Source organism: Squalius cephalus (genome assembly GCF_949319135.1).
Source record: "Squalius cephalus genome assembly, chromosome: 1".
Lineage (NCBI taxonomy): Eukaryota > Metazoa > Chordata > Actinopteri > Cypriniformes > Leuciscidae > Squalius > Squalius cephalus.
In genome coordinates this window covers 30,548,244-30,575,292 of record NC_137122.1, presented here as the reverse complement: position 1 = coordinate 30,575,292, position 27,049 = coordinate 30,548,244, and the positions used below count along the sequence as shown (strand labels likewise).

Sequence of the window (27,049 nt, the reverse complement as noted above, 5' to 3'; positions counted from 1 at the left end):
TAAGGTGCATTCAAGTCACTTTCGTCAGAGCAAGATGTCATTAAAATACAGGTTTTTATACTCTACTCCAGAAAATGAAGTACAAATAATGTGCTTTAGGTGTGTTTTGCTTTTTTATGTTTATAATTAATTTATGAAGCCACTGTCAACTTTTTCATTAGGCCTACATACTATTATCTTGTTATATTACAATGCTATTATATTTTGTTTAGGCATTTAGCTTATTATGCTGTAAATAAAAAAGTCTGACAATATCACAGCTAAACACATATGGTATTCTGACACGTTTCTCACTGATTTGCCCCCAACTCGTAAAATAGGGGTTTAAAAAAAATCCTGAGCTTCCCATGCACTCATATTTACACTTTGTTGTGGAATTCATGTGCGTTCAATGGCAAAATGATGTTCCTGACATGACTTGAACTCGTCATTTATTGTCTGTATCTGAAGCTCGGGAAGCAATTTTGTCGCGACACAAAAACAATTAACTAATGTTGCTGTAGCTTTATTAACCGCTATCTGTAACTACGCGCTACAATGGACGCTTCAGAACCATAATGTACCACTCTCCTCCGAGCTAAGCAAACTAATTAATAATAATTTAAAACTAAATTATACAATATAATTACGGCAGCGCTGTGGATTATTTTCTCATTCAATATTCTTTAGGAGGCAGTTGCCTCCCTTGCCCCCTCGGAGGAAACTCACACACAGACACACACACACACACACACACACATTGTACAAACGCAATAGATACACTTTTCTGCAGCGTTTACCTCCAGCCATGACTAAATTCACCTGCCATTAGCTTTCTAGTATTCCTGAAGACCTTGATTAGCTTGTTCAGGTGTGTTTGATTAGGGTTGGAACTAAACTTTGCAGGAAAGTGGATCTTGAGGGCCAGAGTTGCCCACCCCTGCTTTGACTATATTCACACTTGTGATCTTGCCATTCAAAAATGACCAGGAAATTAATGGAAAATATGAAAATACAGATATTTATTGTACCAAAATTGTACCCAATTTTGGTGGGTACAATCTAATCCCCCATGATTAAGTAGTTTCAGATTCTGTCAAATGTACGCAAATACAAACTGTAATAAAAGTAAGTAATTATGTCTAAAAAATACTCTAAGTAGGAAATATGCTATATAGCTTAGGGCTATACAGGCATCTAGTACCATGGTATCTGCCTTCTGTACATTGGATATTAAATACATTTGCTCTATTTTTAACTTAAGTACTGTATTCAATGAAAATATGATTATATTCTCCATTAGATATTAACAATAGCTCTTAGAACAACCTTTTAATTATGTGATATATTACTGTTCAATCATTTAACCACAAAATGAATTTTGTGCTAAAGATTTTAAGTTTTATTTTACTTATTCATTTCCTGAACCTATTTTGCTTTTTCCTTTCCAGGCAAATCTCTAAACTACATCCTTAGTTTTGCTGCGGCTGTTGCACTGCTTCTTATAATCATCGCATTACTTATCTATGTGTGGAAAAAGAAACAACCAACTGGAAGTTATCGCAGTCAGTAAAGCAGAATGAAATGTGTCTCTTCAGCAATGGATGCACATGCTAAGATTGAACAGATGATATATTGAACATCATTACAATGAATAAATACATTAATTGAAAAAAAAAAAAAAGCTGGTATAATGAGTAAAAGTGTGCTGTCACGTGCATGACTATGTGTCAGTGTCAAAAAAGATTGTCCGAGATAAAATATAAATGTTTAAAATGTATCAAGTTATCTTATCACATGACAACAAAATGTTTTCCTGTATGATGTTTATGCCATACTGACTTTAATTTGCTGTACAAAAGTGTTATCCACCATGTTGTGAGATTGTCAAAGTTGCCCATGTGACAAGAAAAAGATCTCTTTGTGGTAAATAACTTAATGCAGTTGTTAGAAATGTTTATGCATAAATGCAGATTTTGAAAAACATCACCCCAGATTCACGCTTTAAAAACTGTCTGAGGTGATGGACAATCTCCAAAGCCAGAAATATGTGCTTTCTATGTTAGACAAATTTGACAGCACTTTTCATTTATGTACTACTTCTTTAAACCTCTTCTTTTGTGTGTGACTTAAGTCTGTATTGACAGATAATAATATGCCTGTTTTATTCTTTTAATAACAATAGGAGAAAAATGCTATACAAAAGGTTTCTTTCTTTCTTTCCTTCTCAAGCCTTTTAATGAGACTTAAAAACATATATAAACTACTCTTAATTCAGAAAGTTATTGTGTAATTAGATTTTTTTTTAAATGCATTTCTGAATTGCTTAGATCCAAACAAGTCAAGCCTGTCTAAATGACCATTGTATGATATCAACTTATAAAACAGCAAAATGCTTTTTGTTTTATTAATAAAAATGGAAAATGCTTTCAGGACGTATGTTTTCAGGAATATTGTTAATGATTGTTGATGTGTGGTGTTAATAATTTAATAAAGGTCATGTCCTTCCCCTCCATTTTTGAAGTTCTCTCACTCTAGTTCTCTCATTTTAATTATGAAACACTACAGTAAATTTGTATTTTATTGAAAGGGTATGGATAGAGTAAGGTTTAGTGTTGAGGGTTTTTAGCTATAATTATAGGTCTGTATTTGATTGTATAATTTCGTTTATTTACTAATAGGCCTAGCTGTTATTCCATACTTCTTAATATTCAAAAGCAAAACAAGTTAGCCAGACAAACTTTAAATAAATAAATGTACTTGAAAAGATTGTTTCAGTCAATGATATCCTTGTTTCTTCCCGAGAGGCGTACCTTATTGGTCCATGGTTTGTATTGGGTGCAGACAGACCCTTCTAGTCAAGTGTGTCCGACTGCATCCCACAGTAGTACAAACCACGCCCCTACAAATGACGCCCCAAGTTTGTGTTTGTGAGAAATTAAATGGCTATTGTGTAGGTTAGATGTATTTTTTGGGGACGACCATAATTAACCGCTTAGCCGTTAACCGACAGTAAGAATATTGACCGATCACTATCAGTTAAACTGTAACTTATAAAACTCTACACATATTAGTCAAAATTGCGTTTTTGAGAGGGGAAAAACACATAGTTAAATATCAAATGTCCAGAATTCAAGTTAAAAAAAAAAAAAAAATCTAATTCATAACAATAAAATGCCACAATATTTCATTTTGAGAAATTACACTTGTATATAATTAAAATTTACACAATTCAGATTCAAATTGTATCCATAGTTCTTCAGTCAAGCGTGCAGATGTAGCGTATTGTTTTTTGTTACAAAAAGCTAACTAGTGGTAAAAATGGTACAAAAGTTGTCACTGGGACAGTACCTTTTAAAAAGGTTTAAATATGTAACGTTTAGGTACTAACATGCACTCTTGAAAGGTGTACCTTTTGAAAGGGAACCGTGACAGCTTTTGTACCTTGTTTTCTGAGAGTGGAGGATAATTAAAGGGAACCTAAATAACATTATAATAGTTATTTTTAGGTTTTATTTTTTATAACCAAAAACAAACATTCCCAGAACGTTGCAGGGAAGTTTTCGTGACAATCTAAACTGAACCTGTACTAACGCCCCCTAATGGTACTTTTTAGGTTTATTTTTTGAAATATAACCGGAAACGAACCTTCCCAATCATATTGAGAACAAAAAATCGTTAACTGGACACGCATTTTATTTGTAAGCCACAGTCAGTCAGTCAGTCAGTCAGTCAGTCAGTCAAAAAATGCTAAATAAACACAGAGAGGTTTATAAGGACTCGTATAAGGATCACTGAATGCTAAAAGTAAGCAACCCCTTAAAGAAACCAGGCCATTAGCAGTGCATGTGATTGGCCAATTCATGAAAGTAATTTTACACTTATGAACAGGTGACTCAGGGTGGCTAATCCTCATAATTCATTTTTAAAAATAGATGGTGGGAGAGTTCTTATAAATGTATATAAATGCAAGTCAGATGTTTCTGGGTTTTGTCTGTTCTATCCTGCAATTACCACAGGTGGGCGCTGTGGGCAATAAAACAGAAGCTTTTTTTCTAGGCCAAGGACCCCTTGGAAAATGTTTTTCAGAGAAACTTTAGATTTTTTTGTATTTTTGTATTTTTTTGTATAATGTTAAATTTCTGTGAGAGCATCAAATTATGAACCAAAATAACTCCAACATCCAACGTCAGTCTCATCTACGTATTTCCTGGTTGTCTGGTTAGGGTAAAACTATCATTGCAAGTATTCAGATTATTTCTAGATTTCATTTTGTTTCTGAGTATGTTTTGCAGTCATCCATTAATACATAATATTCGTGAGGTCAACCCAGTGAAATTTCCTCTCAAAATAGTTTATGGGTGGGGTTAGTTTTTTTTTTTTTTTTTTTTTTTTTCACTATTGCATTGTTCGAGCTACAGCTTCAGTCACAGACTTGCACCTCTGAGTTACAGTGATAAAGTTGGGTCTTATTTACAGTATTTTCTGGTTCTGCTGATTAATGATCTTGCCTATGAAAGGAAGATTTGAGATTGGTCTATAGTTGCTTAATATGGTCTTATCCAGATTGCTCTTTCTCATGAGGGGCTTGACAACTGCAGTTTTCAGAGAAGTGAGGATATTACCACCTCTAGGAGATCCACTTCTAAACAGTTTAACACACTTTTGAACAAGGAGGTGGGGAGTGTGTCAAGGGCGCAGGTTGATGTTTTAAGGTGCTGTACTGTTTCTTCCATAATTTTACCATTAATTTCTTCTAAATCAGACATAGTAACTACTTTCTCAGGTGGTCTGATCTGTCTTACCTCAGTGCCACACGAGGATATGCTGATCGCCTTTCTGATATTATTGATTTTCTCAGAGAAGAATGAAGCAAACTCACTGCATTTGCTGTCTGAGATTGCTGTCTTTTTTAGGCCAAGGACCCCTTGGAAAATGTTTTCAGAGAAACTTTAAATATATTTTTTTATCTTTGAAAGCAAATTATGACCCAAAGAAGGAATTCATGTGCCAAACAACATCATCTCATCTACAGATGCTCTGGTTATCTGGTCAGGGGAAACCTCATTATTCAAGTTATTTTCAAGTATTCAAGTTCATTTAGTTTCATTTCTGCTTCTGTCTTGCAGTCATCCATTAACTTGTACTCAAAATATTTTTTGGGTGTTTTTTTTTTTAAATGATCAGTATTGCCATGCTTGAGGTCTTCAGTCACAGGCTTGCACTCTGAGTTACAGTGATAAAGTTGGGTCTTATTTACAGTATTTACTGATCAATTGTTTTTCAATATGCTTCAACATTTCTTTGGACTTCTTTATCTCTTGGCAGTTTCGCAGATTTTGAGTTTCACAGGTTTGTATGTTGTATTAATTCTGCCTTTTATTCTTCCGATGCATCTGGAATGAGATGTTGTAAATGATCATGACTCTGTCTCGGTCTTAAGACCAGAATAGGGAGTGTTAAATTAATTTATGTTCAGTTGACATGTTTGAGTTTGTGCTAGTCCTGCCAAAAGTTGTCTTTCTACTGTATTAGTAAAGCTTTTTTGTTGCATATGACAATAGATGGGCTTTTACAGAAACCCATTACATTTTTCACTAGCTATTAAGATGTCATGGTCCCAACTCTATAAAATACAAAACTCTAGAGGACTATCGTGGACCAGTGTTCAGTTTGCAGTTCTTAATGACTCTTAGAAAGTTATTCCTGTGTCTGCTTGTAATCCAATACTTTAGTGATGCTATTCTGTGCTGAATCTTCACTAGTTTTAAATCACATCCTTCTCAATGTGTTTAACAGGTTCAAAATGAGTCGTCCATCTTTTTTTACAGTCTATGACCTAAAGCAGCGCTGCACAGACCGGTCGGTGTATGACATCAAAGTACCGCGAGAGCCATTAGAGAACAGACAGTTCCGTATGCTTTTGAATCGTTCTCGCACGAGTTTAACATAAACTGAACATACTAGAGTTTATTAAACTGACTCTTAGCTGTTCAAGAACCGAAATGCTTCTTATGGTATACAGTAAAGCAAGCTGCAATCTGCATTAGTGCAAGGGTACTGACATGATATCAGTGATAATGTATTGCAAGAAATCATATTGCAATGTATTGTTTTATCAATTATTCGTCCCACCTCAACTAGAGTGTGGAGCAAGCACTAATATCCTTTTGGAATTGGGCTTTATTTCTATTTTTTCTATTTTTTTTTATTATTATTATTTTGTTTAACATGTCTTTATTGAGTTTTCACATTTTTAGGACAAAAACATTTCAATCCCCAACCAAACCCCAGGCAGGCATATAGAAATACAAAATAGTAAGTTACAAAATTAGCTAGATTCTTCCTACATATAAAACTTCACACATCTAATGCATCTTCAATATTTCCACTTTTAAGAAAATTCAGAAACACCTCCCAGATGTTCGCAAATTCAGATGATTTCTTCTTTGTTATATCTGTAAGATTTTCAAGAGCCAAACAAGATGACAGGTTTCTTAGCCATAGTCCAAGAGAGGGGCAATCAGCCTTTTTCCAATATAAAGCAATAGGCTGCAGTAAACATAAATCCACCATTTTTCTCTCTTTTACAGATAAGGAACAATTTTCTGCATATAAATTCAATACACATAACATAGGACATGTCGTGACTAGAGAAGAAGTAAATTGAGAAATGCATTGGGTCACCTCAACCCAAAATTTCTGAATCTCCTCACATTCCCAAACACAGTGAAAAAATGTACCAGGGAATTTATTGCATTTAAAACAAAGATCTGGGATATTTGGGTTAAATTTGTTTAATCTTACAGGGGTTATATAGGTCCTCATTATCCAATTATATTGTAAAAGTCTAAGACGAGTATTTATGGTTTGTGTTTGCGACTTTAAGCAAATTGTACTCCACTCTTCTAATGAGATATCGTTTTTTACATCCTGAATCCAAGCTTGTCTTTTATTTTCACAGCTTTCTTTATTATTTTCTCTTAATGTTTCATATAACTGAGTAATCCATCCTTTATTGTTGCAGTTTTGTAATGTCAGCTGTTCTAATGTTGACATTGGGGGTATTTTACCCAAATTCTTTGAATAGGAGAAAATAAAATTTCTAAGTTGCAAATATTTAAAAAAATGTTTCTGGGGTATGTGAAATTTTGCTACAAGTTTATCAAATGACATCAAGATATCATCTTCATATAAATCTGACAATCTAGAGACACCCTTATTCATCCATAATTTAAACCCCAAATCTTTTTTACCAGGGCAAAACTGGTCATTACCCCACAAAGGAGAGAAGCGGGAGAGATCTGGAAGATCCCCCAAAAATTTGTGGGCTTCATACCAGATAGCAATAGTATTTTTAACAAATGGATTGTCTGTTCCTTTTATAAGTACTTTGAGTGGTGCTGAATATAAAAAACTATCGAGTGACAAGCCTTTTGTAGCTAACTTTTCCACCTGTAACCATGATAAGTTTGATTGTTTAGAAAACCAAAACATCGCAGCTCTCAACTGAGCTGCCCAGTAATACCATAGAAAATTAGGCAACTGTAGCCCTCCTCTTTCATATGGCAAGTAAAGTAAAGAGAGTCTCAGTCTTGGCTTCCTATTACTCCAAATAAACCTAGAGAGAAGTCTTCTTAAATTTAGAAAAAACAAAGGAGGCGGAGGGAGGGGTATTGATTGGAAAACGTATAAGAATTTTGGCAAAATATTCATCTTGATCACATTTATTCTACCCATTAATGAAATAGGTAATGTCATCCAATGATTTGTCTCTTCAGATACTTTAGCCAGCAAAGGATTATAATTAGCCGGGCTAAGAAGGTTCAGTTTAGGAGTTATTTTAATTCCAAGATACTTAAATCCATTTACTGCATTTACAAATGGGTGAGACAGCTTTGGATTTAATCTATCTTGTTCATTAAGAAACATAATTGACGATTTATCTTTATTTATTTTAAATCCAGCAAAACTTCCAAATTGACCTATAGTTTCTAAGAGAGCTGGAATGGATTTTTCAAGTTCTGATAAAAATATAATAGCATCATCAGCATATAAGGAGATATGATGTTCTATACTTTCAGTATATATACCCCGAATTGTAGGGTGTGACCTTATTGCTTCTGCTAGGGGCTCCATAGCCATTACAAAAAGAAGAGGAGAAAGCGGCGAGCCCTGTCTGGATCCACGAGTAATTTTAAATGGGGGTGAGATTAGATTATTAGTAAGTACCATTGCAGATGAATCAATTAAAAGGATTTCCACCCAACGGCGGAAAGAGTCACCGAATCCAAATCGAGCTAATACCTCCATTAAATATGGCCATTCCAGTCTATCAAATGCCTTTTCGGCATCGAGAGACAGAATAGCCAAATCTGGATCATCATTGCCCGCATGTACTAGGTTAAGTACTCTCCTAACATTATGGAACCCCTGACGGTTTTTAATAAACCCATTTTGATCTGGATGTATCAATTGGGGTAAAACCTCTTCAAGTCTCATTGCCAGTACCTTAGCAATGATTTTAGCATCTGAATTCAATAATGAAATTGGCCTATATGAGCCACAATTTATGGGTGGCTTTTCTGGTTTTAGAATAAGAGTGATCAGAGCACTTCTTAATGAATGTGGCAGACAACCTTGTTGAAAGGCTTCCATAAACATATCTAATAATGGTGAAATTAATTTCTCTTTAAATTCCTTATAAATGTCAATTGGAATTCCATCTGCGCCGCTTTATTACTATTCATACTGTTTATAGCATTAACAATTTCTTCAAATTCTAACTCCCTATCAAGGTCCAGTCTAGTCTCTTCCGAAATAGTGGGAATGTTCAATCCATTTAAAAAGATATTTTGATTAAAGGGACTTGCGGGAAATTCTGATTGATATAGAGTTTCATAAAATGACACAAAGATGTTATTAATTTCTCCTGGATCTGAAGTTATTTTCCCTTCACTATTCTTGATTTCATTAATGGTTCTTTCTGAAGCTAATTTCTTAAGCTGCCAGGCTAATAATTTACTAGGTTTCTCCCCCTGATCATAAAAAGTTTGTCTCAATTTTAATATACTATTTTCGGCTTTTAATGAAGAGAGTTCCTCATATTCCGCTTTAAGGGCTAATAGTTTTTGTTTAAGTTTTTTAGAATTATCTATTTTTATCACTTTCTCTAAATCTCTTATTTCATCATCCATATTAATCATTTTTTGTTTAAATTTATTAAATTTAGAGCTGGTATAGCTAATCATTTGGCCCCTGATAAATGCCTTAAAGGCTTCCCACCTAATAATTGCAGAAGTCTGATCAATATTTGTCGCGAAGTATAAATCAATTTGTGCACCAATAAATTTTATAAAGTCAAAATTTTGCAACCATCTATGATTTAGGCGCCAGTTACGGGAGCCTTTATGTAATTTTGAATCTATATATAATAGTGACGTGGGGGAGTGATCTGACAAAACCGCGCTGTCATAAACACAACTGTCTATATTAGAAAATAAGGAGAGCGAAATTAAAAAAGAATCTATTCGTGATGATGTCTTAGAAAGTGACGAAAAACAAGAAAACTCCTTTTTTAATGGATTCAGAGTTCTCCAGGGGTCACACAAATTTAAATCCTTAATGAACTCTTTAATTTTCCTCCTACTTTGAGAATGGGAGCCATCCACCCCTGAGGAACGGTCAAGCAGTGGGTACAGGGTACTATTATTATTATTTTAATCTTTTGATGTTTTATTGTATCTGATTTGCTGATGATTAAAAATTTTGACTGCACAAATGAAGCACAAATGAACAGCTAAATGCACCGTTGACAAACAAATCTTATGATACTTTTGAGATAAATGAACAACAAGCACACCCATAACAAAATCTTTTAATTGAAAGGCAACACAATGAGGGTTTATACAGACCCAATCTAATATATTCTGACACTAATATACCCTTCACAAAACACCGGTTATCAATCAGTGTCATTTGAGTTCAGTTTATCAAAAGGAGAATGCAGAGATAAAATACAGTGTAATCAGTCGGACGCACAGTGGGACAGTAAATGAACAGCTAAACAGATGTGTTTTGAGTCTGGGTTTGAATGTGACTATTGTAGGAGCACATCTGATCTCCTCTGGAAACTGGTTCCAGCTGCGGCTGGCATAATAACTAAAAGCGGACTCACCATGCTTAGAGTGAAGTGAACCCTTGGTATTTTTTATGTAATCCTAATGATCTGAGTGATAATGGGTTTATATTCAGTGAGCATATCTGCAATGTATTGAGGTTCTAGGCCATTGAATGATTTATATAACAGTAATAATACTTTAAAATCAATCCTAAATTTAACTGGGAGCCAGGGTAAAGACCTGAGGACTGGTGTGATATGTTCATATTTTCTGGTTCTGCTGATTAATGATCTTGCCTATGAAAGGAAGATTTGAGATTGGTCTATAGTTGCTTAATATGGTCTTATCCAGATTGCTCTTTTTCATGAGGGGCTTGACAACTGCAGTTTTCAGAGAAGTGAGGATATTACCACCTCTAGGAGATCTGCTTCTAAACAGTTTAACACACTTTTGAAAAAGGAGGTGGGGAGTGTGTCAAGAGCGCAGGTTGATGTTTTAAGGTGCTGTACTGTTTCTTCCATAATTTTACCATTAATTTCTTCTAAATCAGACATGGTAACATTCTGAGGATGTGGTCTGATCTGTCTTACCTCAGTGCCACACGAGGATATGCTGATCGCCTTTCTGATATTATTGATTTTCTCAGAGAAGAATGAAGTAAACTCACTGCATTTGCTGTCTGAGATTGCTGTCTTTTCTTAGGCCAAGGACCCCTTGGAAAATGTTTTCAGAGAAACTTTAAATATATTTTTTTATCTTTGAAAGCAAATTATGAACCAAAGAAGGAATTCATGTGCCAAAACAACATCATCTCATCTACAGATGCTCTGGTTATCTGGTCAGGGGAAACCTCATTATTCAAGTTATTTTCAAGTATTCAAGTTCATTTAGTTTCATTTCTGCTTCTGTCTTGCAGTCATCCATTAACTTGTACTCAAAATATTTTTTGGGTGGGGTTTTTTAAAATGATCAGTATTGCCATGCTTGAGGTCTTCAGTCACAGGCTTGCACTCTGAGTTACAGTGATAAAGTTGGGTCTTATTTACAGTATTTACTGATTAATTGTTTTTCAATATGCTTCAACATTTCTTTGGAATTCTTTATCTCTTGGCAGTTTTGCAGATTTTGAGTTTCACAGGTTTGTATGTTGACTTAATTCTGTCTTTTATTCTTCCGATGCATCTGGAATGAGATGTTGTAAATGATCATGACTCTGTCTCGGTCTTAAGACCAGAATAGGGAGTGTTAAATTAATTTATGTTCAGTTGACATGTTTGAGTTTGTGCTAGTCCTGCCAAAAGTTGTCTTTCTACTTTATTAGTAAAGCTTTTTTGTTGCACATGACAATAGATGGGCTTTGGTCCCAACTCTATAAAATACAAAACTCTAGAGGACTATCGTGGACCAGTGTTCAGTTTGCAGGTCTTAATGACTCTTAGAAAGTTATTCCTGTGTCTGCTTGTAATCCAATACTTTAGTGATGCTATTCTGTGCTGAATCTTCACCAGTTTTAAATCACATCCTTCTCAATGTGTTTAACAGGTTCACATGCTGATGATGAATGTCCTCTTCAGATCAACCCACAGAGAGTTGTTGTGAGGTACGGCGGTTCTGTCTCAGCCGACTGCAGCACTTCTGTCCCGCATAGAGGAATGGGATGGGAAGCCAGTGAGGGAGCAGTGCCCATGACCAGAGACAGTCTGACCACATGGACAGTGTCAGAACTGAGAGAATGGGGCATAGAGCCATCCTGCTTCATAAACTATAATAAGCCACCGTGTGCAGTGAATCTCCCAGTAACTATTTACAGTGAGTTTCTCTGTTATTGATATTTTTATCTTTTCTTTCTCAGAAATGTCTTATGTTTGTACATTGATGACTGCAGATATCAGTGTGTAAATCTTCCTCCACAGAGACTCCAGACAGTGTGTCCATCAGCACTGTGAATCACAACGGACCAATGATGGAGGGAAACCAGTATGAGCTCCAGTGTGACGTTCTCAATGTGGCTCCTGTTCAGAGTCTCACTGTCAACTGGTACAAAGGACAGACTCTGGTGGATCAAACCATCTTCACTGACACCATCAAGACTCCAGTCAATAAAACATCTAAACTCCTGATCCGTCCAGACAGAGCTGATGATGGAGCTCAGTACTGGTGTGAAGCAAAGCTGGAACTGGGAGAAGAAGGACCTCGACCTCCTCTAACAGCCCCATCAAAAACACTCAGCATTACTGTATATTGTAAGTAAGATCTGTCAGTTTCTATTATTAATCTTTTAAGAACATCTGTTGTCTAAATTAAGCAGATTTTAGCACTTACCATGTGACACAGTGTCAAGTTATGCGGTGATAGGGATCAGATGCAACATTTAACTTTTTCTTATCAATTTTCTAATTTGATCAATTTAGCTGAAAACTACTAAATTAAAATTAATGTCGATTAACATAAGAAATTTATGATGCCACATATGCAATGCAAAACCTCTTAAACTGTTTTTCTTTCACTCCTTCCTGCAGTTAAACCGATCATCGATGAGACCAAACTGCCCTCCATAGTGTCTGTGTTTCCAGGATATCCAGTGGTGATAGTTTGTGAAGCCGAGGGAAACCCAAAACCAACAATCAGCTGGAGTCTCAGCACAACTGATATAGTTTATAGTGAAACTCTTACTGTAACAGATTCAACACCTGAGGATCTGCTCTGCATTGCAAACAGTTCTGTTGGCAGCACCACCAGATCCGTAAAAGTGTCCAAACAAGGTAACTGTATTTTTGTATAATTTTCTTAGTTTAATTGGCAATTTCAGTTTTAGTAATACACTACAGAAAGGAACTGTGGTTGTTTTTTAAAATATTTTTTTTGTATTTGTTTGTCTGATATTAAACATAATATTTATTTTAGTTGTATTAAATATGCAAATTATTGAGAAAAAACACAATTTAGTAGTCTAAATGATGTTGTCAGGATAGATTTTATGCAAAGTCATTTGAAGTTCCTCTTTTAGTCTTTTGCCTTTGATTAATGCAAATTTCATTCATCCTTCTTAAAGGACAAGTTCGGTATTTTACACTTAAAGCCCTGTTTACAGATCGTTTCTGGTGAAATAGAACGGTTAAGATTAAAATTTGGACAAATGTCCCGAGAATTTTAGGTTTATTTCGCTTTCCCCAAAACATCCAGAATGGGTGTATAGGTGCACTGGAACAATCCTTCCTAAAACACATTAAACTTTCGTTTACAAAGACGTGAAACTCACCGAGTGGTCAGGGGTGTTCACTGTTATGTTCACACAAAAATCGCTGCAAAATATGCTTTCCAACAGGTGTTTTACCATTCGTTGTAAAACTGTGGACCCATTTTTCCAAACGTCTCACACCCGAACATTCTTCCGTTGAGAGCTTGAATAATAGACACTCCAGCCCAGTTGGTGGCGATAATGCACCTTTGCAAGCAAACCACTGGCATTTCAGTTTGCGATCCGCCGTAAAAAAAAAAAACACAAGAAGAAGATGAAGAAGAAGAAAACAACCCCACTTCAGTTTCCGCGCGGAGTAATACCGTACCTCACAGCACATCCAATACAAGTCAATGGAGTTGGACAAAAACTACGATAAAACCTGTTGGAAAGCATATTTTGCAGCGATTTTTGTGTGAGCATATCAGTGAACACCCCTGACCACCCGGTGAGTTTCACGTCTTTGTAAACGAAAGTTTAATGTGTTTTAGGAAGGAGTGTTCGAGTGCACCTATACACCCAGTCTACTGGTGGGGGGGGGGGGGGGGGGAAGCGAAATAAACCTAAAATTCTCGGGACAGCAGCATTTGTCCAAATTTTAATCTTAACCGTTCTATTTCATCAGAAACTATCTGTAAACAGGGCTTTAAGTGTAAAATACCGAACTTGTCCTTTAAAACAATTTCGGCACAGCTTTGAGATTTTAGCATGGCTTCTTTTGTGGTTAGTGTTTTGGCCTTTCACAAAGTATTCGCACTTTTGTAAGAAGCTGTTTGGTTTGTTGTTCTTGTAACGCTCTGCTTTCAGTCAGAATGTCAGAGGATGTGTTATAGGAACACTATTTAAGCGAAATGGCTTGTGGATCGTGTCACCATAGTTGATCTGCATGGATTTTTATTTAGATTAGCTGCTGACTTTCGATATGTTGAAGGCATTATGCAGGCTTGATATCTATCCCCAGTTTTGCTTGCTTGGATATAATTCCCTAAATTGCTGATTTTAATTGCTGATATATTTGTTTCTTTTGACACAGAGAATTGCGTGCCCATAATAGTAGGCATTATTGTTGCTGTAGTGCTGTTGAGCACAATGATCTTCGTCTACATCTACTACACCAACTACAAAAAAAACAGGACGGCCCATTATAATTTGACGAAGCCCAGAGCACATAATGGACTCTTAGCACAGCCCCTATGAAGGAACTCAATCTGCTGTCGGTGTTCTGCTCACTTCACCCTTAGATCGAAGTGCCAATCACATCCTCACACTGTTGTCCAAGGATGTTGATCAAATAAAACATTTGAGGAGAATCCTGGTTAGATTTTTATTGGATTCTTGTTTGCTTTATAAAGGAACTATGCTTACACTATGTTTCAGCCACATTGAACATTCTAATATTTATTACATTATTATATAAGACACTGAAGTTGTCACTGTAGTCTAGATGTTGTAAAGTCATGGCATATTTAAACAGTAGAGCGTTGAGGTCATGGGTTCGATTCCCAGGGAAAGCAAGAACTGATAAGAACGTAAATGTGTAGTTGTGTACCTTGAAATGCAATGGAAGTCACTTTGGATAAAAGCGTCTACCAAATGACTGATGCTCAACCTGTAGGATTTCTTTATGACCAACTGATGTAAATGATCTCAAGCCTCCCTGAAAATAGAATCTCATTTCTTTGTGTGGAATACAATTTTCTTCTATGGAATTCACATCATCAGTCCTATTAAACACAACTTACACATGACATCATGTAAATAACTTTTTTTTTAGAAAACCTTTTTACAGAAAAGTTAAAAAATAAAACTTTCTGTTTTCACTGACTATTTTTTTATTTGAAAACCATGCTAAGTGTAAAAATCCTGTCACCGCAGTAGCTCTACATTAGCTTATTATCTTAGCAAAAATGGCCATAGTCATTTCTATTGAGAAACGCAGGGGAACAAGTGACTTGTCGGTTTGCTATTAACTTACTAGTATCCTGCACCAGTGAAGCATTTCTGTTTCTTGCCAAGATGATAAATATAGATCTCTAAACAGGCTGATGTAATCGGAATCAAGCCAGAATCATTTTTCAGGGGTGTGTGTGTGTGTGTGTGTGTATGGCATTGGTCAAAGCACAAAACTGGCTGTCAGTTTGTAAGCCTCAAGACAGAGCACACAAATTTTTGATTTATGTTTTGCTGGCTGATAAAGCAGTGGTCTTGGACTTTTTTATTGACATCTGTTCAAATGCAAATGTGTGTTTTTAGTTGACATTGTCATAGAAATGCCCTCTTTACAGCTGCAAGTGTCCTTGTGCACTTGTTTGATTCTATAGCTTCATTATTTGTAAACCACACACTTTTCTTCAATGTGTGTCAAGAACACAACTGATTACCCTATTCAGCTCGACCCGTGGAGTGTTGTCTGCTGGTGCGACAGATCTGTTTCTGTTAACTGCCACACTTCAGTCACAAAAGATGCAGCGCTTGTGACCACTGCACCAGATAACAGCGAACATTCTCAGAACATTCTGGCAAAGTTCTCTCAAAGTTTTGAACAAACATTCTTACAGTAACGGTGATAGAATGTTCGTTCAAAGTTATCTGGTCTTCAATAATGTTCTCGAAACGTTAGCACATAAACATCATACATCGTTCATGGTTTCTACTGAAACATTCTAGTTTTTTCAGAATGTTCAAACAACATTCTAAATTGTCCCAGAACATTCAGAAATAACGTTTTTGTAAACATTAGCAAAATGCTCTTAGAACATATTTTTGTTTGATGGGGTCACTCTGATCTTTCAAGAGACAATCTTGTGATGCACTGGTTACTCTCAGCATCACATGTATGAATCTATCTCACCCACCATGTCATGAGAGTAGTATTGAGTATTCAGAGATGCTTCTCCTTTCTGAATACTAATATGCTTATACAGACAGCGAATGTCCATCATGCTGTGGATCACTCATGAATCATGACCAATGCCCGAGGAGGTCCATCATCACTTATTATGACTCAGACTGTGACACATAACATAAGAGATATCAAACAGCATACAAAACGGTGTTTTTATACAGACCCGCCCTCGTCTGAGCTCGAGGATATGTTGACAATCGAGGGAAATGGGGTATAAGTAAAGAGTTGTGGCTTTTCAACTGTGGTCTTTAATGTTCAAAACACTACATTGCCTTTTTTAATTGATGAATGCGCTCTCTTTTTTCAAAAAACCCTATTTGAAGTGACGATCGCAAATGAATAAAGTTGGAATAGAGATGTGTGGGGGAGGGTTAACATTAACTAAAGCAGGCAGCTATGCGAGGGCAGACTGGGCAGTGGTTCTCTTACGAGAGGTTCTCTCGTATTGCGTAAGTAGCTTACGCTGCGGGTAAAGTAATCTTTTCTCGAGATATGAAGCCAAAAAATTATCCTTAATTTTATAATTTTGTCAACGCAGTGCAGCAGCAAGCAGACCTAGAGCGGGCATACTAGCGTGCTCATTGGCTGCCCTGCGGCAACTGCAGCAGCCTATCGCTGAGCCCTTGGCGTGACATCACGCCCAATGAGCGCGCTGGACGCGCTCACGCGTCACGGCCGTAGAAGGGGCGTGGCTTAGCGTATAAAAGAAGGCTCAGAGGCTGCTTTCTCTGATTTTTGTCTCTTCAGCGAAGCTCTCTGCATCGCTGGACTCTGAGGAAGCCGCCGTTGAAACAAGCGCCCTGCAAGCCGAGGATAGTCTGAGGAAGCTGGTCGTCTTCACCGCCTTCAGCCATCCCTGCCTGCTTCGCTATCCGGCGATTATATCCTTTCATTGCTTTATTCCAGGCGTTGTTACAAATGCCTTGCATCTCTTGCAAAGCTCCGCTCAGCGACAGGGACCGCCATGTGATCTGCGTTCTCTGCCTGGGTCGTGACCACGCAGCCCTCGCTCTCTCTGCGGGCGGCTGTGACTTGTGCGAAGAACTGCCGATGTCGACCCTGCGGGCTCGACTCGCCTCGTTCGACGCTCTCGCTGTCTCTCCGTCTGCCTCCACCGGGCCGCGTAAAAAGAAACGCCGCTCTCAGAGGCCACCGGAACCTGCAGCAGCAGCTGAGCGCTCGCCGGAGCCCCTCCCTCGAGCCTCGCTATCTCCTTCTCCCCCCCTTCCCGACGCGCAGCGGCCGGCCTTCGCCCGCACTGCCGTCGCCTCAGGGGATGAAGCGGACGACGCTGCTTTATCGGACAGCTGTTCACTCATGGCCTCGGACAGCGAAGCATGGTCGGGGTCTCACCGCTCCGCCTCCTCGACACAGGAGTCTGGCAGGTCCCGCGCCAGTGTCAACGCAGAACTTCTTCGCCTCCTCACCAAAGCGGTCGACCAACTGGGACTGGACTGGTCCCCACCGAAGGCGCCCACGCCCAACAGGCTCGATGGGTGTTTTCTGCCTAGACGCCGCCAAGCGCCTGCCTCTAGGTCAGCACCCTTCCTGCCTGAGCTCCACACTGAGCTCGCTAAGTCGTGGAACGCCCCATTCTCCGCTAGACTCCGCTCACCGGTCTCCTCGACTCTCTCCCAAGTGGACGGGGCCGCCGAGAAGGGATATACACAAATCCCCCCGGTTGAGGAAGCTGTGGCAACGCACCTTTGCCCGCCATCCGCCAGATGGCGCTCGAAGTCTGCCCTGCCGTCCAAGGCCTGCAGGACCACATCAGCCCTCGTCGGCCGCGCTTTCGCTGCCGCCGGCCAGGCTGCTTCCGCCCTGCACTCCATGGCTGTGCTCCAGATCCTCCAAGCTGATCTCCTCCGCGATCTGGACGAGAGAGGCCCGGATCAGGCTACACTGACGGACCTGCGCAGCGCGACGGATCTCTCGCTTCGCGCCACTAAGTCCGCTGCACAAGCCATCGGAAGGTCCATGGCTTCACTCACCGTCACCGAAAGGCACCTTTGGTTGACGCTGGCGGATATGAGTGAAACTGAGCGCTCCGTTTTCCTCAATGCCCCGCTCTCGCCCACCAGCCTATTTGGCCCAGCGGTCAGCGGGATTGTGGATCGCTTCTCGGAGGTACAGAAGGCGTCGCAGGCTATGAACCTCTTCCTGCCCCGCCGCTCGAGCTCTGCTGCAGGCCGCTCTCAGGATCAGCCTCCTGCACGCAGCTCGTCACAGCGCTCTGCTCAGCCTCCGTCTTCACAGCGACGTCAGGGCGGCCGCCCTAGACAGCGCTCAGTCAGCCGTCGCAGACCGCCTCCCCCCCCGGGGACCCCGGCCCAAGATAGCGTTGAAACCTGAGCCCGCGAACTCCTAGCAGCCGCAAGGAGGAAAAGATGGCTGAGTCCCGCTGCGGCCGGACCGCCATCAAAGCGCCTAGCCCTGTCAGTTCCCTTAAGGAAGGCTACTGCAGTGGTTTACATCGCAGCCAACGAGCCAGTAAAACAACTCGCTCGCCTGCACACAAACGCCGTTTTTACGGCGACCCAGAGATATCTCATAAAGAGTTTGGTTTCGGGTTTTCCGGCTCACGCCGAAGGTGTCATGAGTGTAGAAAATGTGCCCACACCCCTGTGTTCACCACTACACACAAACACGATCTCCCCGGTAACGCTCACAGAGCGCACTCTCATAAAGCGGGCACGCGCCGCTCAAGTGCTAAGTGTGGAGAATGTGCCCACGATTCTGTGCCCACACCTACCCATTGCCCGCTCTGTCACACAGTTATCCCGGGACGCAGATCCTCTAACGCTCCCCAGCACTGGCCGTGTTGCGTATGTAAGCCCTGTGCCCGCTCACGAGCGCGCGCACTTACTATCAAACACGCTTACCCCCATGCCGCTCTCGCGCTACGGGGTTCCAGCTGCAAAATGTGCCCCGTCCACAGCGACCGAGCCGTTGCGTGCTGTACAGCCAGTCGCCACTGTCTGCGAGCCTCCGTATTCGAGCACCGGCGAGGCGTGCGAAAGCATGGCAGGCTATCCAGGGTGTGTCAGAATGGGTGCTGAATACTATAATGCACGGCTATTCGCTTCAATTCGCTCGCCGTCCACCGCGCTTTCTAGCACGAACTGAGACGAGAGTGAACACAGAAGTGGCTCATCTGCTTCAGGCAGAAATAGCAAAGCTGCTGCAAAAGGGGGCTATAGAACAGGTGCATCCTTCTCTGAGTGAGTCGGGCTTTTACAGCCGTTATTTCCTCGTACCCAAGAAGGACGGAGCGCTAAGACCTATTTTAGATCTGAGACATTTGAACAAAGCCCTCATGAGACGGCCGTTCAAATGATTACAACCAGACAAATCCTCGCGCTGATTCGCCCGGTAGACTGGTTTATCTCTCTCGATCTGAAGGATGCATATTTTCAGATCCAGATAATCCCCCGTCACAGGCCATTCTTGAGATTCGCCTTCGACGGTCGGGCATATCAGTACACCGTCCTGCCGTTCGGTCTATCTTTGGCACTCCGTACATTCACAAAGTGCATGGACGCGGCTCTCGCTCCCCTGAGAACACGGGATGCGGATACTGAACTATCTGGACGACTGGCTAATTCTAGCGCAGTCAGAGACAGAGCTTTTGTCTCACAGGACAGCGCTTCTCAGCCATCTGGAAAACTTGGGTCTCTCGGTCAACTGGACCAAGAGCTCATTACTGCCCCGCCAGTCAATTTCCTTTCTCGGAATAGAACTGGACTCGGTGGCTATGACGGCCAGATTGTCGGAGCAGCGCGCGCACCGCATTCGACATTTCGCCGCGTCTTTCCAGATGGGCAGCCAGACTCCGCGGAGAACATTCCAGCGAATCCTGGGGCATATGGCCTCAGCTGCAGCAGTGCTTCAGCTGGGCTTACTGCGCATGCGCCCGCTTCAACGCTGGCTGAAAGCGCGAGTGCCTCACCGAGCCTGGACGGCCGGCAGCTTACGAGTCAGGGTGTGAATCAGGGCTGTGTCTCAGCCCTGCAGCCCTGGCTGGCAGCCGAATGGTATCGCACAGGAGTGGCGATGGGAGTTGTCTCACACCGGAAAGTTATCTCGACAGACGCGTCCAACCGAGGTTGGGGAGCACTCTTCGAGGGCAGACCGGTCTATGGCCTCTGGTCAGACCAGGAGTGTCGCCTTCATATAAACTGTCTAGAGATGCTGGCGGTCGAGAGCGCGCTCAAGCACTTCCTCCCATACCTACAGATGTACTAGTCCGCATGGACAACACGTCAGTGGTGGCCTATGTGAACCGCCAAGGCGGTGTCAGATCCAAAACGCTCTGCACCCTGGCGGAACGCCTCCTTGTGTGGGCTCAGCACTCACTGCGCTCGCTGAGAGCTGCGCATGTGCTGGGTCACCTGAACGAATGTTCAGACAGACTGTCCAGGGACAATGTTCCCCCGGGGGAGTGGTCTTTGCATCCCCAAACAGTCCGGTCACTGTGGCGCCGTTTCGGCAGAGCGAAAGTCGACCTCTTTGCGTCAAAAGACAACGCGCACTGCCCAAGGTTCTTTTCAAAGAGCGAGGACGTGCTGGCCCAGACCTGGCCCAGCGGCCCGCTTTACGCTTTTCCCCCGGTCTCCCTGCTGCCGCAGGTCATCGGGAGAATCAGGGAAGCGCGCCACTCGGTGCTCCTCATAGCCCCGTATTGGGAGAATCAAACATGGTTCCCGGAACTAATACGGCTGGCAGACACAACCCCCTGGCCGTTACTGGCGAGAAGAGACCTTCTCTCTCAAGCCCGCAGCTCGATCTTGCATCCTCATCCAGAGCGCTGGTCTCTGCATGCATGGATTATCAACGGATACCCGTTGACTTGCCGATAGGGGTTATGAACACGGTCACACAGTCTAGAGCTCCCTCTACGAGACGGCTCTACACGTCTAAATGGTCTGTGTTTAGTAAATGGTGCACCGCCAAAGGGCTGGATCCACTAACATGCGGGGTATCGCAGGTGCTTTGTTTCCTCCAAGAGCTGCTGGACATGGGCAGGTCCCCCTCCACGCTCAAAGTATATGTTGCGGCCATCTCAGCTTTTGCCGACTCGGCGCTGGGCCGCGCATTAGGGAGGAACGAGTTCATCATCCGCTTCCTTAGGGGAGCTAGGAGATTGAACCCCCCGCGACCCCCTTCGGTTCCTATTTGGGATCTTTCCCTGGTCTTAGAGGCCATGAAAGCGCATCCCTTTGAACCCATGGAAACGGTGGATATGAAATACCTCACGCTCAAGACCGTTTTTCTGATAGCTCTGTCTTCAGTTAAACGTGTGGGTGACCTTCATGCGTTATCAGTTAACGCTGCATGCCTCGAGTTCGGACCTAATGACTCTAAAGTCATTCTCAAACCGAGGCACGGTTATGTCCCCAAAACTTTGGGCACACCGTTCAGAGCGCAGGTCATTTCTCTCTCGGCCCTGCCGGCATCCGGCAGCGAGATCGACAGTAAACTCCTTTGCCCTGTCAGGGCGCTGAGGAATTATATTACGCGCTCCGCCGCTGTCAGGCGCTCGGAGCAGCTTTTCGTTTCGTTTGGTGGGCGCACCAAGGGTCTCGCCGCCTCGAAACACAGCCTGTCCAGATGGATAGTGGACGCTATTGCAGCTGCTTATGCATCTATGCATCTTGCGTAACCCGCCATGCTCGCGCCACGAGCTCACTCGCTTCAAGCGACAAAAACCAGAGAAAGCAGCCTCTGAGCCTTCTTTTATACGCTAAGCCACGCCCCTTCTACGGGCCGTGACGCGTGAGCGCGTCCAGCGCGCTCATTGAGGCGTGATGTCACGCCAAGGGCTCAGCGATAGGCTGCTGCAGTTGCCGCAGGGCAGCCAATGAGCACGCTAGTATGCCCGCTCTAGGTCTGCTTGCTGCTGCACTGCGTTGACAAAATTATAAAATTAAGGATAATTTTTTGGCTTCATATCTCGAGAAAAGATGACTTTATCCGCAGCGTAAGCTACTTACACAATACTCGTTCCCTCTTCTAGAGAGAACAGAGGTTACGTTAGGTAACCGATACGTTTCCTGCGATAAATGAGGGGTCCGAGTCCATGTGTTGTGTTATCGCCTGAACAATTAAACACTGTTAGCTGTGTCGATACAGCGCAAACACTGCTAAAATGACGGCGCGGAGCGATCGGATACTCTTCACGTGTCTAATTTTGGATCTGCTGTCGCGGTGCCTATGCCGCATGCGTTGGATGGTAGCGTAGGACATTTATATAACGAATCTTGTATCTATCCAATCCTGAAGGGGAAAATAAATAAATAAATATATATATATATATATATATATATATATCGGTGTTAAACTTGATAGAGCTCTCTTAAATACGTCAAGGGTGATTAAATAGTCGCTTCTGAAAAGACTTTTGTGTAGCACTGTTTAAATAGCGACAGAACGTTGTCAAACAAGATAAATACAGTGTTTTTGTTATAATTGGAAGTAACCACAGCCAGCCATAACGGTAGTCCGTTAGCAAGTTAAGTTAGTCTTTCAGTAAGGTAGAAAAGGGCTCCTGAATCTATTCACCGGGAAACATCACAGTTTTTGTTTTAGGGTGGTTTCTTTAGCCTACTTTCAAATTCATTTCCCATATTAGTTTTGACTTGCAAAAGTATCACCCAACTGATGATGATAATGGAGTTTGGATTCCTGCAAAAAAAAAAAAAAAAATTCTTAAACCTAAGCTGGTTTACTGTTCTTAGGTGGTTTCCCATGGCTAGTTTAGAGGGGTTTGGGTCTGTACAGCTAAACACTAGCTTAGCCAGGCTACCCAGAGTAAACCGAGACCTGTAAATGCTTGTTTAAGTATTTTTCGCAGGGATATATAGAAAATGTCTCCATGAAGTCCAGAACATCACACTGGAAATACCACACTGCTCACAATACAAAAAAGAAATTAACCATTTCACAGAATGGAAGCAAAGGCCAGTGTGTTGGAAAATAGCCTACATCTTAAGATGGTGACTGTGCTTTGAAGCAGGGCCATTAATGGTCAAAGAGCAATAGTGGCAACATACAAACTACATACAAAGTAGCCTTGTGTTTAGTTACTCTATTATTATTGCTTAATGTGTATTCCAGATATTTCCATCAGCACTGGGAATCACACCGGACCAATGATAGTGGGCAAGGAGTATGAACTCCAGTGTGACTGGACACTTTACGCTGTGGCTAAGAGTGTTGTCGTGAGATTGTACAGAGGACAGACTCTGGTGGATCAAACCATCATCACTGACTCCTCCAATAGTTCAGACAGAAAATCATATAAATTCAAGATCCATCCAAAAAAAACGGATGATGGAGCTCTGTACTGGTGTGAAGCAGAGCTGGAACTGGGAGAACGACCTCAACCTCCTCCTAAAGTCACATCAGAATCTCTGAACATTACTGTACATTGTAAGTATAATAATTTGTCCACTTCTCATGTTTTCAAACATTAAAGTTTATTTAGCAGGTATTATATTGGTCTTAATTATTAACATGTGAAACCTGTTTTTTGCTCCTTCCTGCAGTTGGACCGATCATAAATGAGACCAAACTGCTTTCCAAAGTGCCTGTGTTTCGAGGATATCCCTTGGCTATAGTTTGTGAAGCCGAGGGAAACCCAAAACCAACAATCAGCTGGAGTCTCAGCACAACTGATATAGTTTATGGTGAAACTCTTAATATTACAGAATTAACTCCTAAAGATCTGCTCTGCATTGCAAACAATTCTGTTGGCATCACCACCAGACGTGTAAAGGTGGTATTAAAAGGTAACTATGCATGTTTGCGTATTTTTTAGTGTACATTTCCAACAGCTGCTTCTGCTTTCTTGCCCTTTCAAAATATGGGAATGTTGGGAACTGTAGAATTTTGATCAGGCCAAACACTTTTTAAAAATAATGTTTATGATGTTCACCTCACACTAGTTCAAATATGCAATGATAGTGGCAAATCATGATAAAAAAAATAAAAAAATAAATAAATAAAAATTGTAGAAAAAACAAAACATTTTAAATAATGTGAATCAGAATGGATTAAGTGATTCAATGTTATTTACCAAAGCAAAGGCAATGGAAATGTACTGTTTACAACATCGACATGTGATGTATTCCCTTTTCTCTAACTCACGAAGACAACATACGATTAAACAGTAATATACAATGAAAAGTAATATGAAAAAGTAGACGAATACTGATATAAAATGAATATTAGGAAATTGGTAAAAATGCAGAGATCAAGATAGGCCTACAACATAAATGAAGTACAGCACAGATGTGTGTTTACAGTTTTTTAAGCCACACAGACTCATAGGCTGCTTTGAAAAACTCAGTTTAGATCCTTCATACAGCTTCACTTGTAGTTTTAGGGTGATAAACACACATGGTTTAAATGTTATACATAATTTTGTGTGCTTAGGTGTTATATCTGGTACTTTACTTATGATCCGCCTTTTCATTTTGCTTGTTTTCTTCTTATATGGCAAATATTGTTTTCTTCAGGTCCCTATTTAGCACTTCTTAACTGTGTTATTCGTTTGCTTGGATTGTAACTGATTTTTTGATATGCTTTATTTCTCTTGACACAGAGGATTACCTGCCCTTAATAGCAGGACTTGTTGCCATCACAGTGGCGTTCATCTCTGTCATCTTCATCTTCATCTACTCTATCTACTACAAAACAGCCAAGATGGGCCGTTATAACCTGAAGGATGCCAAGCTTAGTCCACAAAATGGAGACATAGCACAGAATGGCAAAGACAACTCTATACCTATGAAGAAACTCTCTCAGTCCAATATCCTTGCTTAGGTTATGAATCCCTGGGTTTGTTGCATCTGCCCCGAGCCCCACTGTCCACATTGGGCAAGGTTTTATTTTTTACACTGGAAGTCTCTAGGCCTCTGTTCTGGGTCTAGTCTCTTCATGGCTTCATTATATTTATTTTATAGAGCATTAGTGCATTCACTTCTCTCTTAGATCCAGTTTTCATCAACTGATATTTGCATCACGAAATAAAATTTTTAGATCATTTAGCAATGTAGCAATCTGCTGTTTAAATGCCCAACGGAAAATATCTGACAGAACAAATGTTGAGGTGATGACAAAGAAAACCTGAATGAATTTCAAGTTAAAGGACCTGATGCCTGCGTTGGACATTTTCAGGATCTTGAAGATTCTTGACATTCTTCGACTACAAAGGGAAATTACTTGGTTGATTTAATATTTGCTTTGTACACTAGTTTAAGGGAATAACATGTTTTACTATTCTTTTGTATATGTCCCAGGCACATTGATCAGATTATGTTTTGTCAAATGCTATACAGTATATATTGAGAAAAACACAATAGTTGAGTGTTTTACTCTTTGTCATTTCTGTAAATTTTCAGTTCTTCTGGAGAATACCGCACTTTAGAGGTGGTTGACTGTGAAGAAGTGAAAGTTTGGTTATGAGGTCTCTTCTCTCATGTTGAACCTGTGGGAAAGTATCTTGATGTATTTCTGAAAATTCTCTCAGACTCATAGTCTGTAAAAAACAAAACAAACCGCTGGACATAAAATAAGTGTGCCAGTTTTATGGCTCGAGCAGTTTAATGATGTTAAAAGCATAGTTAACTCAAAAATGACAAGTCTGTCATCATTTCCTCACCCTCATGTCTAAAGCTGTATTGTGTGTGTGTGTGTGTGTGTGTGTGTGTGTGTGTGTGTGTGTGTGTGTGTGTGTGTGTGTGTGTGTGTGTGTGTGTGTGTGTGTGTGTGTGTGTGTGTGTGTTTTGTTTTAATTTTTTATCAGAGCACAGAAGTAGAAATTTATGAAAATGTTATTTTTGCAAAGATTTTTCGAAGTTTCACCTTTTGTCGTTTTGTGTTCCACAAAAACACGAGGGCGGAGTAAAGGATGACAGAATTTTCATTTTTGTTTGAACTGTTTCATGTAGACTGTAATCTCGTTTTCTTGTGGGGTTTAAATGACATTAATGGAATTTACACTGTCCTTATCAACATGACATATCTGATTTGAATTTGTACATGCATTTTCTGAGAACATTTTAAGAAAACATATAATTTGTTTATAAAAACCTAAAATAAAAAAATATTTGTGATTTTTACTCATCATGCAAAATAATTTAACATCTTATTGTGTATTGAACAACTATATTTTTTATCAACTAAACAAAAGTATTTTACCCCAGTCTGTCTATTTGGCCTTTTCTGATTATTTGCTTCTTGTTATTTACAGAATTATTTCATTGTGCACAACTATGACATTTAATGAGACATGAGAAATGTGTAAGATGAACAAAACAAAACAAACCAATCACTATACTTTGTTTCTGCTGTTATAACAATATATAAATTATATAAAATACATTAAAACTATAAACAATATATAATTGTAACAGTAAAATAGGCTACAAGAGCATCTATGCAGTGTTTGCAGATGCATTCTTATTTGATTAGAATGTTGTTGTTATTTTTTTACCTCAAACATTAACAAAATGTATATATGACCAACGCTACTTTATTATTATTTCAACGTAGAGTAAAAATTCTTCGACCAGACGCGTCGATAATCAACTGTTTGAAATTGAGATGTTTCATTACGACCAAATAACGTTGTGATGTGCCAACCAAACAGTGAATGCTCACCACTAAAATATCGTATTCTGTCGTCGGTAAGACGGTTTGTATCACTATAAGGATCTGCTCTGCATTGGGAGCAATTCAGTTGGCAGCGCCATCAGATATGTAAAAGTGTCCAAACAAGGTAATTGTGCATTTTTGTAACAT

At 40.4% G+C, this 27,049-nt stretch overlaps 1 protein-coding gene across 4 annotated transcripts in view; it reads left to right on the top strand.

Annotated features, from left to right (window-relative positions):
- Window positions 1–26,449, top strand: part of LOC307167898 (CD166 antigen homolog) — a 72,376-nt gene extending 45,927 nt beyond the window's left edge. For 2 of the 4 annotated variants that reach the window (XM_079887209.1, XM_079887208.1), the window contains exons 5-7: window positions 23,360–23,674; window positions 23,791–24,033; window positions 24,849–26,449. In XM_079887209.1, the coding sequence (XP_079743335.1) occupies window positions 23,360–23,674; window positions 23,791–24,033; window positions 24,849–25,069 (779 nt within the window). In that variant the 3' untranslated portion in view covers window positions 25,070–26,449. Of the gene's footprint in view, window positions 1–5,181; window positions 5,332–11,048; window positions 11,239–11,642; window positions 11,910–12,013; window positions 12,344–12,619; window positions 12,863–23,359; window positions 23,675–23,790; window positions 24,034–24,848 lie in introns of those variants that run through there. The other 2 variants (XM_079887211.1, XM_079887210.1) reach the window with 2 other exon arrangements.
- The last annotated feature ends 600 nt before the right edge of the window (window positions 26,450–27,049 follow it).